General features: G+C 30.7%; 2 protein-coding genes across 2 annotated transcripts; one reads left to right on the forward strand and one right to left on the reverse strand.

Annotated features, from left to right (window-relative positions):
• The first annotated feature begins 7292 nt into the window (after nt 1-7292).
• On the forward strand, nt 7293-9491 carry LOC131600823 (flavonoid 3-O-glucosyltransferase-like). The gene is made up of 2 exons (XM_058872743.1): nt 7293-8059; nt 8529-9491. Exons 1-2 carry the CDS (start codon nt 7495-7497, stop codon nt 9383-9385), a joined length of 1422 nt encoding a protein of 473 aa, XP_058728726.1. The 5' UTR covers nt 7293-7494; the 3' UTR covers nt 9386-9491.
• Nucleotides 9492-12487: 2996 nt separating this feature from the next.
• Nucleotides 12488-15144, reverse strand: LOC131600839 (flavonoid 3-O-glucosyltransferase-like). The gene is made up of 2 exons (XM_058872745.1): nt 14574-15144; nt 12488-13631 (listed from the first exon to the last, which is right to left on the reverse strand). The coding sequence occupies exons 1-2, from the start codon at nt 15082-15084 to the stop codon at nt 12778-12780; spliced, it is 1365 nt and encodes a 454-aa protein (XP_058728728.1). The 5' UTR covers nt 15085-15144; the 3' UTR covers nt 12488-12777.
• Between the last annotated feature and the right edge of the window lie 3250 nt (nt 15145-18394).

The raw sequence follows: 18394 nt of genomic DNA on the forward strand, positions 1-18394 counted from the left end.
TTTTTTATAAAAGTTACACGCGGTCGTTTAACCATTGATCACTCATTAGAAAATTTGTGTTTTTTAGATAAAACCATGTCATTTTGATAAAATTTATAAAAAATAAAATTTAAATAAAAGTATATTTTGTTCTAAATTTATTTGGAACAGTTTTTCCTCCTTAGAATTAAATTTATTAGATAAATTAATTTTTTGTTCAATTTATGTTGCAATTAGACTTTTGTTCAAAATTTATTAGAATTTATATTTTGTACTATTTTACTGTGTGCGATGACAATATTTAAAACATGATATTTTTAAATTTTGAAATTTTGTAGGTGTTGTGATATTTTATAGAGACCAATTCATCCGATTGATCGGTTTAATAACTAAATAGTTTTGTTATAGAGATCGATTTATTCAACCCAGTTATCCAATTTAATCTGATTTAGTCATGCAATTCGATCAGTGACTCAGTGGTTCGACCAATATTGAACCACTTACTCAATATCCTCACTTATCTAATGACTGGTTCGATTTCTAGAACATTGAGTAAGAGAAAGAATTGTCATGAGAGAGGAAACAAGTGAAATGATAATTTTTTTTTTAATAATTATTCAAATATTTTTTTCTATTAACTAAGTTAGTGGATATATTTATATATAATATATAAAGAGTTGAAAAACTGGTGTGGCTATAGCCACACCATGCCACCATATAGATCCGCCCATGTTCACAACTAAGTGAATAATCCAAAAGTTAACTTCCTTATTAACCCTCTAGATTACATAACCAAGTGAATAATCTAAAAGTTAACTTCCATACTAACCTTCTAGATAGTTAGTTTCCCATATGTGCAGTAAATTTGTTATACACTTGACATTAAGTTTTCATCTTGGGCAGGTTGGACTTCTGAGGATTCATGGACAATAGCAGGGGACACATGCATGCGGGAAGACGGTATCAAAGGCATGTGAACTCAGGATGATGATGTTTCGACAACAAATGAAAACTTGGTGGGTCACTTTGAGCGGAAACATGGTGGGTCACTCTACCCTATCTTAAGTCAGACATTTTACCTTTGATTAAACTATAAAAAAATCATAATAAAAGAAATCAAAGCCAAGGGACTTAACAGACAAAATCAAACAAACTATGCTTATAAAAAAAATCCGAAAATTAACTTTCGTACCACATTCGGAAGTTAACTTCCCTACCAAACGAAATTAAAAGAACACAGAAATGCAAAAACTAAATCTAAATTTGAATGCGTCTGAAAATTAAGTTATGAATTATAGAAGTATTTTTAAATTTTCACTAGGGGGCGAGAGCACCACTAAGAATGCGATGAGCAATCTCCCAAATTTAGAATATATCACCTTAATAATGGACTTGCTTTGCTAACCTATGGGCCCATCATTAGTGGCCCTTCCCCCAACTATACGCACAATACTAGTGAGGGTTTTTGTCTTAGAAATTTCTCATTACACCCATACATGGTGAAGAACACCTCTGAAAAACCCCAAAATACCATTCGGATATGCATATTGGAAAACACCATTTTCATATTTTAAGATGTTTCGGATATGCATATCTGAAAAACACCCTAAATCAATTTCGAATATGCATATGCGAAATATGCTATGAATATTTCATTTTTGAAAAAAAAAACTACAAAATTACATTGTTATAATCGTAATAACTAAATTTAATACCTTTTTAACCGATAAAATATAATGGAAATAAAAAGTACGTAGATCACTATAATAAAATATCAAAATATAGTAAACGTTGGTCTAATAAGTGCAAAATGTAGAAATATTACAACACAGAAAACATAGGCTACTGCTACTGCTACTGTTACTGCTACTGCTTATAGTATCATTAAAACTATAATACTAGTTAATAAAGAATAGTCACCCCTTACCTTGATGGAGATTCTTGAATTGATCCTTGAACTTTGGGGTTTTTCCTCCTTCCTTTGCTCTTCTCACTTCTACGATCAAAATCTTTTGTCCCAACTCTTCTCTTGTTCCTTTCTTTTCTATTTTCCCAATAATAAAATAATAATAATAGAATTAGGACTAAGTGTAAAGCTTTTTACTCCATAAGTCCAATATTTTCTTATTTCCTTATTTTATGAAAACATAATATAATTTAATAATGGGCTCAAAAACTTAACACCCCCTCATTACTAAATACTTCACTTGGCCCAAATAGAAAAATATTCCATATTTCCTCCAATTAGTTCAACAAAAATACTAAATAATTCTAAATAATAATTTAATTTCCGATTAAATTAAAATTAGAAAATATGGGGTGTTACAACTCTCCCCCACTAAAAGAGTTTTCGTCCTCGAAAACATACTTCAAGTGAAAAGTTCCGGATATGAGTCCTTCATCTGACTCTCCAGATCCCAGGTAACATTTTCCTAGTCGATCCTCAAAATTAATCGGACATAATCAACAGAAAGCATGTCTGATGCATTCAATCTCAGCTCTTACGTCGCATTCGACGACCCCACAGGTGTACCACTCGCTATATCTCCAAAAGGTTAACGGCAATGAAATGTCGAGGTGCGACTCATACAATACGCCTAATAACTAAATAATATAATTACACAATCCATGGAATGATCACACATGATCAAGACTGCAGTAATGCATTCCATCTACCGAACGTACCAACCTTAAACACATTTTTCCATCTGAGCGATAAAACAATACTTACACTTTTCGCCAACTGCTTCCTTATAGAAACTCAATAATAATATTCCTATACCATTGAATTTCAACTATCTGACTCCTCTCAAGTCACACAAGCAATTATCCAACACGTTACATTCCGCTTTTGCTGCACTATTCTGATTACTCATTACAATCATCATCACCAAATTAGATTTCTTAGTTTTACCCAATTCCGACTCTCTTTACTCATTCGTTTAAAATCCTCCCTTACCATTCATGATACTAATTTACCACTTAGCAATACTTACACGCACTCAAAAACAAATTCCTGAGCTACTACATCTATTAAAACATTCCAACCATCGGAACGAGTACACCACAAGTAGTTATAATCACTCTCATTAGCCTCAATATACCATTGCTTACAAAATAGCTCAAACTGAGTCCCACTCTTCTCTAAGAATTAAATCAACTTCTTCGTTCATAGAGTATAATTCCTCATTATATCTGGAAATCTACAATAACACCTTACAACAACACAAAATTATTATAGCATCATATAGTATCATCTCATCGTCTTAACTTCGCCGAATACACACTCATTAACTACGTATAACCACAATAACATATTCATCATTTTGGAAATTATTCAAAAGGGTTCTAATTCTCCGCTACAACATCCTTACAACCACTAGATCCTAAATCCAACATATAGATCAATACATGTTCTCTACGTAGGCTCCCGACATATTAATTCCTCACTGCCCACGAGTAATACTCATAACACCACTCCATATCTCACTTTTGTTGTGCGACTCCGATTACCCGTCTTAAGTCACCTTCCAATAGGTTACACTCTTTCATATTCACTTCTTCATAAGTTCACACAACATGGTGAATGATTATTCTCACGGCTTAGTATTCATCACATCTTATACCATTAAGGTAACAAACAATCTCATCCCATCTATATGATTCCTTCTACTATCAACAAGAGATTAAGGGTGATCAAGTCCTCAATTTGTCAATAGATAGCCGACAACCATATTTAAGCATAAACTGTCATTACTACATAATAGTGTCCTTTCTGAGTTTGCACTCAACTCATTAACATCGTCATAGTCCAATAATTCACTAGGATGTCCTTCCTCTAGAATATCGTTTCGAAGCTAAAAAACATCAGGAACACAAAACCGATCACCAAACCTCATTATACCATTCTCGTCGATTTTGAATTCACCGCCTTTACCTTGGTAATTCAAAGTCAACTTATCGATCAACTCAGCATCAGCTTTCTGACCTTCTCAAATCTCGTCAAGAATACCACTAGTCAGCCTTAGCATACCCAATCTAACACTATTATGAGTACCTTCACATACCAAACTCAAATCTCTAAATTGTTCAATTAAATCCAACTCTTTCACCATTAGCATCGACATATTTAAAGACTTCCTACTCAACGCATTAGCACAACATTTTCCTTACCAGGATGGTAATTCAAACCAAAATCATAATCTTTTTTAAAAAAAACTCTAACCATCTCCGTTGCCTCATATTAAGCCCTTTTTGATCAAAGAGGTACTTCAGACTCTTATGATCACTAAACACTTCGAATCTTGAACCATACAAATAATGTCGCCATAATTTCAATATAAAGACCACCGCTGCCAACTCCAAATCATGAGTCAGATAATTCCTTTCATGCACTTTGAGTTGTCTCGACGCATAAGCTACTACTTTCTAATTTTGCATCAATACACCACCCAAACCCATTAGTGACGCATCACAATATACCACAAACGATTCTGCCGGATTCGGAAAAATCGATATAGGAGAGCTAGCCAACCTCTTCTTCAACCCTTGGAATCCTTCCTCACATTTCGAATCCCAAACAAACGCTTGACTCTTCCTTGTCAACTTAGTTAGCAGTAATGCTAACTTTGAAAATCCTTCTATGAACTTTCTGTAGTAACCTGCAAGACCAAGAAGACTATGAATCTCTGACACTGACTTCGGAGCTTCCCATTTAGATACCGCTTCTATCTTCGTGGGATCAACCTCTATCCCATCTTTAGAAATCACATGTCGTTGCTTTGACATCACAAATACGACTTCAACCGTTCTAAAGTTTATTTCACCTTTACTACTAATTCACTCCTCACAAAAATCCATCGGCACTCAAATCATCTTTATTACCGAACATCTCATCAACTTATTCATCAACAACATGTTCTACTTAACTTCGTTTCAAACAATCACGGTAGTAGGCATTCCTATTCAACAAGTTTCACGTTTCCTTAACCGACTTCAGAATCTCTCCTTATAGGATCACTCTACTGTATTTATAACTCTCCCAAAAGGTAGAACATAATCTCTCCTCTTTGTAGGTTCAAACGGCACATTAATCCGACACTCGGAACTCAAAATATGAATTTTCCAACGTCATCCGAAATGCAACATCGACATCATGCAGCGACACTCTATACGATATCTCCAAAACTTCTCAAATGGTACATTTAATTCCTAAAATTGCTTCTCAACAAACCTTTTAATTATTCCTTCAATCCGTTCAACTCTGACACTAACATCCCGTGCAGTACCAACAAACAAGTCTAGTTCTAACAACAAGTGTAACCGCAACTTCACCTCTTTCCAACATCATCTTGTCACAATTATGACTTGAATTCGTCCCTCGGTTCAACATCTCGGTTTAGATAGACATTTGAGGAAATGTCGCATTTCCAAAAGCTTACATTAGAAACGTCGCACACAATATATTCCTGGAAATATATGGTGTTGAAGAACCATTATCTGAAAATATATTCCTGGAAAAAACACATAAGAATAAATTTTTTCTTAGAATTTGAGTTGTGTTTGACTTAACCTATACCAGTTGACTTAACTAAAGCAATGACAAGAGACACAACACTCAATTTATATACCAGCCGAAGAACCCATATTGGAGAGCCAATGAAGAAAACTAACATCAATAGAATATATATCAAGGGAAATAATAGAATAAGAGCTCAATTTATATAACAGCTCAACCATTGTAATTTAACTCAGCTCCTATCAATGACACACTCCTTACTAGACAAATGACAACGCACAAACCGTCATGGAAGAGATAAAGTTCTTGGAAGAAGATAACTTCTTATGCCCTTATGAGTTCTGTCATGAAACAAGCAAGCCCAACCTCGAGAGTTCTACTCTAGGGACCTGGTGATAAGACGGGTCGACGTTGGAGGAAAGAATGCTGGAGATGGGAAACTTGCAGCCAACTGGGAAGGGTCATACGTAATCAAGGCTAGCACAAGAAATAAATCTTATACTATGGAGACTTTGTCCAGAGAATCAATCTCAATGATGTGGAATATTGTTAAACTCAAATAGTATTTTAGCTAAATATTTCCCTTGTCGTACGAACGCAAATTAGGAGTGACTGTTTTATGTAATACTTTTGATATAAGTAATACAATAATCTTTGTTGAATTATATGATTGTCTTTCTTAAGTGGAGAACATGATGTATGATTAACAAGGTGAACGAAATCGCGGTTGGCACACCCCTTCACAGTTTAAGTGTTTTTTTTAACTCATTGGCCTTCTCAATAATTTTTAATAAATAGGATGACCTCGTAGCAAATATCAACACGTCTATTCTCATTTCTAAAATTTACGTTAAAATAATGTTTCCCGACTACATTAACATTACACCCCATATATGTAGCTAAGTAGATTCAAGAAAAGGAGTATAACACAAGGGAAATGGTTGTTTATTTCACCGCTCCCCCAAATCCCAATTGAAAATGTCTCAGTGATTTTTTTTTTTTTTGTCAAGTAGCAAGTAGCATAGTGGTTGAAATTTAGTGTTTAAAGGTGAACAAGTGGAATGTTGTAAGTTCAAATCTGCTCCTCTATATTTGATCTTTCACTATAACTACCAACAAAGGTGACACTAGTTTGTTCATTGTATACGGCTAGTAAGAAAAATTGAACTGAACCGAACTCAATCAAACTATAATAAAAATACACTCGAACTGAACAGAACCGTTTTAATTTAATAAGAACTGAATTGAACAATAATTATTGGTTTGGTATACCGTTTCGATAGTCCGAACCGTACCGAACTGTTAGAAGACAATTTTTTTAAACCTAACCATTTATCAAAGAACCAAACGGTTAAACTATTTTTCAAAAAAAATTTAAATTTATTTTAAGTATTTTTCATTTTTCAATTTTGGTTAGGTTCGATTTCAGTTACGGTTCGATTCTAGAACTGTTTGTGTATAATGATTTGGTTCATTATCCAAACATAACGGGTTCGACTATTTGGTCCAGTTCTTGGACTAGGTGACACTAAAATGTTAGTGTGATTATTTTAATTACAAAATCTCATGAATAAACTAACAGTTTAAGAATTAAAAAAACCCAGTCTTCTAACATAAAAAATAAAATACAAAGTCAAATTAAAAAAAACTTGAGAACGAGATAAATTTAAGGTCTCATTTACTATATATTTTTGTGTGGCTAATATAGCCACCTATATTTAGACTATTTTCGTTAATTTCGGAACCATGCATAACAATACACAAATCATTGTTGTCTCTGTAAAAAAACACAAAACACATTTAGAGATTAGTTACATATGTTATAGTAAGAAAGAAAAAAGATCCCATGTGTACCTTACCTTGTTTTTCCACTAAAAATTATTTATGAAACACCTAACTCCTATCATGCTAATTCTACCTACATTAACAATACAGATTGTTATCAACATTGATGTTTTGTTCCACAACAACATCAAATCAAAGTTATAATTTGAAAAATGTTCACACTTTCTCGTTTGAAAAACTGGATGTCTGCACAGAAAGGAAAAGCAAACCATAATAATGCTGAGAAACATGTGGCGGTTTTGGCGTTCCCGTTTGGAACACATGCGCCTCCACTTCTTAGCCTTGTTAGAAGAATCGCGGCCGAAGCTCCTATGGTTACATTTTCATTCTTCAGCACCAAGAAATCAAACGCTGCGTTATTTTCTGGCGCGGGTAATAATGGCGCGGGTAATCACGACGAGTTTCTTGATAACATAACTTATTATGATGTTAACGATGGGTTACCCGAAGGCTTTGTGCCATCCGGATCTCCGGTGGAAGGTATTCATTTTTTTATTCAAGCAATGCCGGAGAATTTTAAGAATGCTATGGATTTGGCTGTGACTGATACGGGGAAGAGCATTACTTGTTTGGTTACTGATGCTTTTTATTGGTTTGGCGCGGATATTGCCGAGAAAATGCATGCGAAATGGATTCCTCTTTGGACTGCAGGAGCTCACTCTCTCCTTATACATGTCTTCACAGATCTTATCAGAGAAAATTTAGCAGACAATAAAGGTATCATACGCAAACAGTTTAACCGACACATCTTTATGAAATCGATTTCTATGCAGTGACGATGTAAAACATATTTATATATGCATTCACTCAAATAACCCTAATTTTTAACCTATCTTTACAAATAACTTGACATATGAGTAAAAATCAGGGTCGTCTTTGAGGGAGGTTATCACACAAGGCCTAAAATTTAATACGGGTCAGCTGAACTTTAAAAGGATCTAGTAAGATATTTGTTACTATATTTGTTTGGAGACAACTTCTCTGCCCATCACAAAAAGTTGGATTGTATACCTTCAACCAATTACATGACACCATCTAATTTTAACACATTTAGTTATTTATTAAATATTACAATTACTTGTTATTTTTAAAACATTTTAGACAGGAAGTAACTTTACCCAATTTTTTGAGTTGGATAGATAAGAATTCAGCTATTTGTGATTTGTTTTACCTTGTCTTGCAATAGATGGTGATACCAAAAATGTCGATTTCCTTCCTGGTTTTCCGGAGCTAGAGGTTGCTGATTTGCCTGAAGGGGTAATAGATGACATTAATGGACCATTTGCAACAATGTTACACAAAATGGGACTAGAGTTATCGCGAGCAACTGCAGTTCCCATAAACTCATTTGCTTCAATACACACTGTTATTGAGAGTAAATTGGAGGCCAAGTTCAAATTGCTACTAAATGTTGGACCATTCATCTTGACAACACCGCAACGTATGGTGACCGATGAACATGGCTGTTTACCATGGTTGAACAAACACGAGAATTACTCAGTAGTGTATATAAGCTTTGGAAGTACGATAACACCCCCGCCTCACGAGCTCGCTGCATTGGCGGAGTCATTAGAAGAATGCGGATATCCGTTTATTTGGGCCTTTAAGGGTAATCCAGAGGAAAAATTGCCAAAGGGATTTGCAGAAAGAACGAAAACAAAAGGAAAAATCGTCCCATGGGCGCCTCAAATAGAAATCCTTAAACACTCATCGGTCGGCGTTTGTTTCACACATTCTGGTTGGAATTCGGTGTTGGATTGTATTGTTGGTGGCGTGCCGATGATTAGCAGACCGTTTTTCGGGGATCAAAGATTGAATGCAAGAATGCTAGAAAGTGTTTGGCACATTGGTGTAGGTGTTGACAATGGAGTTTTGAGTAAAGAATCATGTAAGAAAGCTTTGGAGTTGATTATGTCAAGTGAGACAGGGAAGATAATGAGGCAGAAAGTTGAGCAACTTAAAGGTGCTGCATTACAAGCTGTTGAAAGAAATGGTAGTTCTGCAACTAATTTCAATACTTTGATAGAAATTGTCACTACTTAAAAGTTTTTAAAGATTTCTAGTTACTCAAGTTGGATACTTACTAGTGTTAAATGATCTATGTTGTTGTATATAAGAAAAAATTAGATGGACCATGCAATTACTTTCATCAATGAGTTCACTTGTATTTCAATTTCATGAATTGTCAACTCTATTTCAATTACTTTGTTGTTATTTAATTTTTTTGAATAAAAGTTTTTTTGGAATGAAAAAAATTTAAATGCACTTTTTATTCTTGTATTTAGGTTTTTTTCTCTATTTCAAAACTTGATTTTGATATCTTCAATTTTTTAGGTGTTTTGAATTTTTTTTTATCTTCTATTTTTTTTTCCTGATGTGACAGTAATAATTATGACGAAAAATTTATTTTTAATACAGTGATAATGATGATTAAAATATTTATAATACTGTTTAATAACATGATAAATAACTATATTTAAAAAATATTTTGAAAATCAATTATAAAAATTTAATAATTTTTTTACACAATGAGTTAATAATTTTAATTAAATTATTTTCTACATTAATTTAAAATTTTATTTATTAAATGTCTAAAAGATATTTGTTTGTACTTTCTAACTCTAAAGTTTTTTTTAAAGAAATCGATGTGGGACTCAAACTACAACCAACAAGATTTCCACAAACTTCTATCCATATTGCTTAAGAAAATTCTGCATTATAAATCAAAGTCATTAAAAAATCTCCTAAATTTGATGGGAGAATAAATTCTCAAAAAAAACTAAAAATAAATAAATTAAAATCTGAAATTTAAAATAGAGGGACCTAAAAAAAACAATAAGAAACCAAAACAGCAATTAAGGCAAAGGTTTCATATATGTGATGGGTGAAAGTGCCTTTATATGTGATGGTTATTCTCCAATAAAACTAATAATATAGATAAATACTTATACATGTACACATTGCTATTATGATTTCATATATGTGATGGGTGAAAGTGCCTTTATATGTGATGGTTATTCTCCAATAAAACTAATAATATAGATAAATAATTATACATGTACACATTGCTATTATGATGATACTAGTAGTTTGCCCGTGCGATGCACGGGTAAGTTTGTATAATTTGCTCTTAATAATTTGTTAATTATATTTTTAATATAAAAAAATATCAATTGTAAGAAAATAAGTAAAACATAGATTGAAAAAGGGAAAAGCGTGCGAGTAAGATGAAAAGAATATTATCGTAATTTTATTATGATGATATAATGTATTTTTTTAATGAAATGAAAACAAAAAAAAAATTGAAGATAAAGATATGACCTTAAAATAGTCTCAACCTAACATTCAAAAGTTTAATTCTTATGCTAGCATGAAGAAATATATAGCAGTGGTGGGATAATAGTGAAACGTTAAAAAAAAATTACATGATTATTGATTAATTATATATAGTACATATTAGTCCGTGATAAATAATTATATTTTTTAAAAATAATGTAATCACTAAAAAAGAAAAACTAAATGGTAAAATGAATTATTGAAAAATAATAATAGAAAAAAACATTAATTAACTTCAGGGACTAATCCTTTGATCCGATATTGTAGTAGATGATTAAATTTTCTCAAAAAGTTTAACATTTATATGTGGTTAGGATTTATTTTGAATAAAAAATCTACGATTAAGTTGAAGGAGATATATTTATCATATCATGCAAGTATTCTTGAATATAACATCCATTTTTTTATAATTCATTTTTTTTAAAAAAATCTATAAAAATTTGTACCCATAAAAAATAATAAGGTAAAATGAATGAGTGAAAAAAAAACTGAGAAAATAGTAGGAAAAAAATGAGATAATTACAGTGACCATTCCCTCAAATCGATGAGAATTCTATAAGATGACAAAACATTCAAAAAAAATGAAAATTGTTTCGTGGTTATGATTGAATTCAAACCTAAAACTTCTTACTACGGTGAAAGAGATCGTTATCATATCATGTAAGTGCTCTTGAATATAACATTCATCTTTTAATCTACCATTTTTCACTATTCATTTTTTTTTTTAAATTGTCTTCAAAATACGTACCTACAAAAAAAACATAAATTAACTATAGAGACTAACCATTTTTCAGTTTTTTTAAACCAAACTTATTTGATATTTATATTTAAATTAAATATAGATTTTTATTATTATTATTATTATTATTATTATTATTATTATTATTATTATTATTATTATTATTATTATTATTATTGGAGACTTAAAGACTTTTTGTATAAAAAATGAGAATTAGAATAATAAGATATAATAGTGCTAATTGAATATATTATTATTATTATTATTATTATTATTATTATTATTATTATTATTAGTTTTAATATTATTATTAGTTAGATATTATACAATTATTATTAATAATACTGGTGGTTTAATATTATTATTATTATATTATTATTATTATAAATATTATAATTATTATTACTTATCTTAATATATAGAGTTTGTATAATTAGAGTTTGTACTTAAAATATAATAATTAAAAAAAGCATAATTCTTTAACATTGCAATGGGATTTAATACATTAAAGAATGTTAAATAGGATATAAATTATAAAAAATTATTATTAGAGTTTGTATTATATTATAATAAATATTATATTATTAGATTTTTTATTATATTATTATTCTAAATATTATAATAATAATTATTATTTATTTTAATATAGAGTTTGTATAATTAAAGTTTGTATTTATAATTAGAGTTTTTATTAATAATTATTAATGTAAAATCAATTTTTAAAAAATTGAATTAGGATTAATATTATACTGACATGTGTCAAAGGTTGTCAAGAGTTGTTATCATGACACATGGCTAGGGTTGCCATCATGACAACCTTGCATTTATATATAAGATTATGATGTATATGACATGGATAAAAATATTACATTAAGACGGCTAATAATAGATATATGAATTCTCTCACTTGTTTCTCTCTCCTAATAATAAATATATGAATTCTTTCAATTGTTTTGGTCTCCTAACCACCATATGTTAAAAAGTTTTTAGATACAAATAAGTCTAGCATCTACATTGAAGTCTTAGTATTTTAAGAGCAACACACTTTAGGAAAGAAACACTCTATATTTAACAAAAATTTTAAGGTAATAGGTGTAAGAATTCTGTCACTTATAAAGTGATAATCTCCATTTTTCTAATAACGTGAGAATTCACTAACTTATTTTCAACATTTCATATTCACATTTATTTTTCTCAACATATTCTCCTTTTCAATTGCTACTATTATTCTATGTTAAACGTGTAATAATTATAAATTTTGTTCATGGTCAAAATTGTTTATTCAAAAGACTAATAATTTCATAGTGAACAAAGTCACAATTTTGTACCATTGAACAATCCTGAATATTGTTAAAAAACTTTAACTCGTAACGATTTGTATCAAAGTCTTGAGATTCTTTGTAGAGGTACCATTTTCCCCAATAGCTTTCAAAGCAGACTTTTTAAGTTTCACTATCTTCTCCCTCATAACCCTCCCTCTCTCACTTGACATAGTCAATTCCAAACCTTTCAAAATCGATTCTTTACTCAAAATTCCATTCTCAACTCTCACACCAATCTCCCAAACACTCTCTATCATTCTTGCATTCATTTTCTGATCTCCAAAAAACGGTCTATTAATCATTGGCACACCACCAACAATGCAATCCAACACTGAATTCCAACCAGAATGTGTCAAACAAACACCAACCGATGAATGTTTAAGGATTTGCACTTGAGGAGCCCATGCAACAATTTTTCCTCTTTCTCTAGTCCTTTCCATAAACCCTTTAGGAAGTTGTTCCTCTGGATTACCTCTAAAGGCCCAAAGAAACGGAAAACCACATTCTTCCAAAGACTCTGCCAATGCAGCGAGCTCGTGAGGCGGGGGTATTATCGAACTTCCGAAGCTTATATACACTACTGAGAATTTCTCGTGTTTGTTCAACCATGCTAAACAACCATGTTCATCGGAAATCGTGCGCTGCTGTGTTGTCAAGATGAATGGACCAACATTTAGTAACAATTTGAACTTGGAGTTTAACTCATTCTCTATAATAGAGTGTAGTGTAGAAAATGAGTTTATCGTAACTGCAGTTGCTCGTGGTAATGCTAGTCCCATTTTGTGTAACATTGTTGCAAAAGGTCCATTTATATCATCTATTACTCCTTCAGGCAAATCAGAAGCATCTAGCTCAGGAAAACCAGGTAGAAAATTGGAATTTTTTACGTCATCTGCTAAGAAAAAATCAAATCAAGTTCTTATAAATTGTAGATTAGTTACCGATGATACCGTTTATTCAATAAATTAGAAGGATAAATTTATACAGAAATAAAAGATAAGCAGGTAACAAATTGCGCTGCTACTCTTTTTTAGATGACAAAATCAAATAACTCCTATAGTAATGTTGATTTGATCAAAATGAAAGCTTATTCCATTGATATAATGAGACATTTATATTTTAAGAGCATAACTAATTCTCATCTAATTTAACCGATTTGTAACTAGCTACTTATATCTAACTATCGTCTAGTGTAGTCAATTGGTAACTAATTTGTAACTAAATTGCAACTAATAACGAACTCTCGTTTGGTGTAACTAATTTATGACTAACTTTTAACTAATATCGAACTTTCATCTAATGTAGCAAATTTGTGACTAATTTGTAACTAAATTGCAACTAATAACTAACTCTCATCCGGTGTAACCAATTTATGACTAACTTTCAACTAATATCGAACTTTATCTAATGTAACCAATTTGTGACTAATTTGTAACTAAATTGCAACTAATAACTAACTATCTTCCGGTGTAACCAATTTATGACTAACTTTCAACTGATATCGAACTCTTATCTAATGTAACCAATTTGTGACTAATTTGTAACTAAATTGCAACTAATAACTAACTCTCATCCGGTGTAACCAATTTATGACTAATTTTTTAATATCCAACTCTCATCTAATGTAACCATTTTGTGACTAATTTGTAACTAAATTGCAACTAATAACTAACTCTCATCTAATTAACCAATTTATAACTAACTTTTAACTTTTATCTATCTCTTATACAGTTTAATCAATTTGTAACTAACTTTTAACTAAAAAGCACTTGTCTACAACAAACACACTTTTCTCAAAAATATATGAGGAAAGTATAGAACAAAATATTGATACCTTTATTGTTTCCCAATTTGTCTCTGATAAGATCAGTGTAGAAATGTGTAAGAAGAGCATGAGGTCCAGCAGTCCAAACAGGAACCCATTTAGCATTCATCTCATCAGCAAGATCAGCACCAAACCAATAAAAAGCATCAGTAACAAAACAACTAATCTTCTTCCCTGTCTCTTCCACAGCTTCATCTACAGCACTCCTATAATTCTCCGGCATTGCCTTAATGAACCGAAAAATCGGTTCAAGTGGATGTCCGGAAGGCACGTAACCTTCCGGCAACCCATCATGAACATCATAATGTTTAATATTGGGTGGAAGAAACTCATATGAAGTAGAAAAAAGGGTTGCATTTGATTTCTTTGTGCTGAAGAATGAAAATGTGACATTAGGTGATTCTTCTGCAATTTTTCTCACAAGGCTGAGAAGTGGAGCTGCATGTGTGCCAAATGGGAACGCTAAAACAGCTACGTGTAGTGATTTTTCAAGATTCATATTACCTTTAGAGATTGACATTTAGTAGTGATTGGTTTGTGATTGAAGTGATAAATATAACAAGAATATTTATAAGAAAATGTTATTACAGTTAGAAGTGAAAAAGAAGACGTGGGTTAAATATAGTCATAGAAAACTAGTGATTCCTTTTCGTTTGGTACCTACCAAAATAAATGCATATAACTTATATTTAAATGTAGTAGCACATTTTTTTCTCTAAAAGGTAAATGTAAAAGAAAGAAATTGAAAGCAACATGTGTCCATTACTTTTTCCAACCAAATATGGGTGAAAAAATTAATCGGGTAGTACACTGTTTAGAATCTGCCATCATAAAAGGAATTTCTTTGTATATCTCTTAAATTCATGAGAATTTCTTTCTATATCTCTTAATCTTTTTAGGGTCCTGGCAAAATTTTAATTTTATCCTTAGAATTCGGAGATACATCTCCGAACACATCATATTTTATACTTTTAGGGGTGATTTCGAAGATGTATTTCGAAGTCACTCATTAGTGGATTTCGGAAGTACATCTCCGAAATAAACACTGAATCAGATTTTAATAGAACCTAAAAACCAGAGATATTGAACTAAAGATTTAACATAAATTTAATATGGATAGTCGAAATTACATGTCTAAAATTTAACATACAAAGTGATACAGAAATTTAACTTACATATTGAAAAAAAAAAAACTTAACATTACAAGTTGTTATAAACGGGTAAGTAAGGACGTTACAACATTTTGATAGCATCTTCTCCTGACCTCTGAATCTTCGCATCCACTTCAATCGGACCTTTAGTAGAGTATCAGGGAAAAGTACTCCACATAAGCTTTAAATCGTCATCCATTTTCAGTGTAAATTCGGTGATTTGTACCTTTCCTTCGTTGTCGAGTGATATTGAACGATACTCGAGCATGACTACCTTCCAATTTTCTGGATATTGCAGAAGAGATTTGAGTAGGGTAATCAGCTTTGCGAGAGGCATGTCTTCGGAGAACCTAAATTAAAGTGGCAGCTACGCACCATTGAGGTAAACAAAAGCAAGGGGAGGATATGTTTGTGCCATCTCTGATTGTGGTGTGTTGAAGAAATTGTTTGGAAACCCTATTTATAGAAGATTTGGAGCAATTTGATTCCAAGGATTCTTATCATGTGTCAAGGCATGTTTCAGATATACACTTCCGAATACATCCAGTTTTTAAACGGAAAAAGGGTTTTTGAATATGCATATCTGAAACATGCCCTGATCAGTGTTTTAAAAACCGGACCGGTCATCGAACCGGTGAGGGTACTGGATCACTGGTTTATCGGTCGAACCACTGGGTCACTGGTCGAACCGCACGACCAAACCGGATTAAACCGGATAACTCGGTTGAATAGACCTGTCATTATATAGGTATAAAACCGGTCGAACCGGATGATTCAGTCTCTAAAAAAATATAACTAGCTTTTAAATTTTTTAAAATATCATATCATAAATTCAAATTTCATAACTTAAATTCAAATTTTAAACAAAGGTATAACACATAACAAAATAGTAAAAAATTACAAAGTCTAATTGCAAACAAAGTCTAATTACAACATAATCTAATTGAATAGTTTATAACAAAATAATTCCAATGTGTACCAAATTTAATTCAAAATAGGATCCTCCTAAAAAGAAAATCAAATAAAATTCAATATGTTTATGCTATTTAACAAAATTTATTAGCAAAGATAACAAATAGACAATAAAGTTTTTAATTCGTCAGTAACGAAAAAAACTATGTGAAAATGCTATTTAAGTAATACACTACTAAATATATTAAAAAAAGTTTAAAAGAAATGTTAAAAAAAAATTAAAAAAAAAGTTAAAAAAAAGTTTTTAAAAAAAAAAACAATTAAACCGCCGGTTTTCCGGTTTTCCCGGTTTTTCCGGTTTTCCCGGTTTTTACCGGTTTTCACCGATTCTCACCGGTTTGATGACATACCCGATCTGACTATTGAACCAGACCGGTTACCAGGCCGGTTCCCGGTTCGACCGGTCCGACCGGCCGGTCCGGTCCGGTTTTTAAAACACTGGCCCTGATGGTTTTTTTAACATTTCGGAAGTGTATTTTCTAATTATGCAGAAAACATAATTTATTTAGGCAGAATGATTACCATAGAAACACAAAAATAATTAAATCGGTAAAAGTAAACACCGTTAAAATGATGAATAAATATATGATATATGTATTGAATCATATAGAATTTATATGGTGTACGACAATACATACAAAAACTGGTTCGATTACATTCTAAAATATACCAAACGAATTATCACCGCTTAAATCTAAAACCGGTTCTTTCCTCGACTTCTTCCTATTTGTTTCTCTATCTCAAGCTCCGTCAACACCCCTTTTTTGAGTTTTCGGAGATGCATTTCCGAAAACACCCCTTTTTGGGAGAGGGGGTGTTTTCGGAGATGCATATCCGAAATATTCCAAAACCAAATTGGTCTTGGAATTTTTCGGATATACACTTCCGAAAGAATTCAATAATTATTAAAAAATTAAAATCAAGGTGAATCAATACAATTAATAGGTATAAAATGAAAGTGAATCAATAAAATGAAGGTGAATCAATAAAATCAAGAAGAATAAAAATTTCCTAAACAATTTTAAAGTTAAAAATTATTTTACTAACTTATATAAATAAAAAACATCTTAATTTCATAAGTAAATTTTGAATTATATAAAATTAAATATAAAATTTATTCATTAAATAAAATTAAGACAAAATCTTTTTTTAATTTTTTTAAACTAAATAAAAAATTATAACTCGTTTTTAATTATGAATCAGAATAGAAATATATAAATATATAATCATAATTATTAATTTTGTAAGTGAAATATATAAATATATAATATATAAATATATAATAATTATTATATAAATATATAATAATTATTATAAATTAAAACACACATTTTTTTATTTTTATAATTATTATATATATATATATATAAATATATAAATATATAATAATTTTTATAAATATATAATAATTATTGTAATTTATTATATAAATATATAAATTAAAACACTCATTTTTTTAATTTTTTTTATAAATATATAACAATTATTATAAATATATAAATAAAAAATTATAACTTATTTTGTAAGTGAAGTTATTTTAATTTTTTTAATTAAAATTATTTTAAATTTTAAAATATGAATCAGGATAGAAATATATAATAACTATTATTCATAACTCATAAATTATATCAAAATATATAATTATTATTATTCATTACTCATAAATTATATCAAATTTATGATATTTGAATTAATTAATATTCTAAA

This window comes from Vicia villosa, linkage group LG1 (assembly GCF_029867415.1).
Source record: "Vicia villosa cultivar HV-30 ecotype Madison, WI linkage group LG1, Vvil1.0, whole genome shotgun sequence".
Classification (NCBI taxonomy): domain Eukaryota; kingdom Viridiplantae; phylum Streptophyta; class Magnoliopsida; order Fabales; family Fabaceae; genus Vicia; species Vicia villosa.

What these genes read in the sequence shown, in the direction of transcription:
- LOC131600823 (XM_058872743.1), top strand. Translation starts at nt 7,495, where the DNA reads ATGTTCACACTTTCTCGTTTGAAAAACTGGATGTCTGCACAGAAAGGA. An exon ending in AAATTTAGCAGACAATAAAG is followed by an intron (nt 8,060 to 8,528) that starts GTATCATACGCA and finishes GTCTTGCAATAG; the next exon opens with ATGGTGATACCAAAAATGTC.
- LOC131600839 (XM_058872745.1), bottom strand. Translation starts at nt 15,084, where the DNA reads ATGTCAATCTCTAAAGGTAATATGAATCTTGAAAAATCACTACACGTA. An exon ending in CAAATTGGGAAACAATAAAG is followed by an intron (nt 13,632 to 14,573) that starts GTATCAATATTT and finishes TTTTCTTAGCAG; the next exon opens with ATGACGTAAAAAATTCCAAT.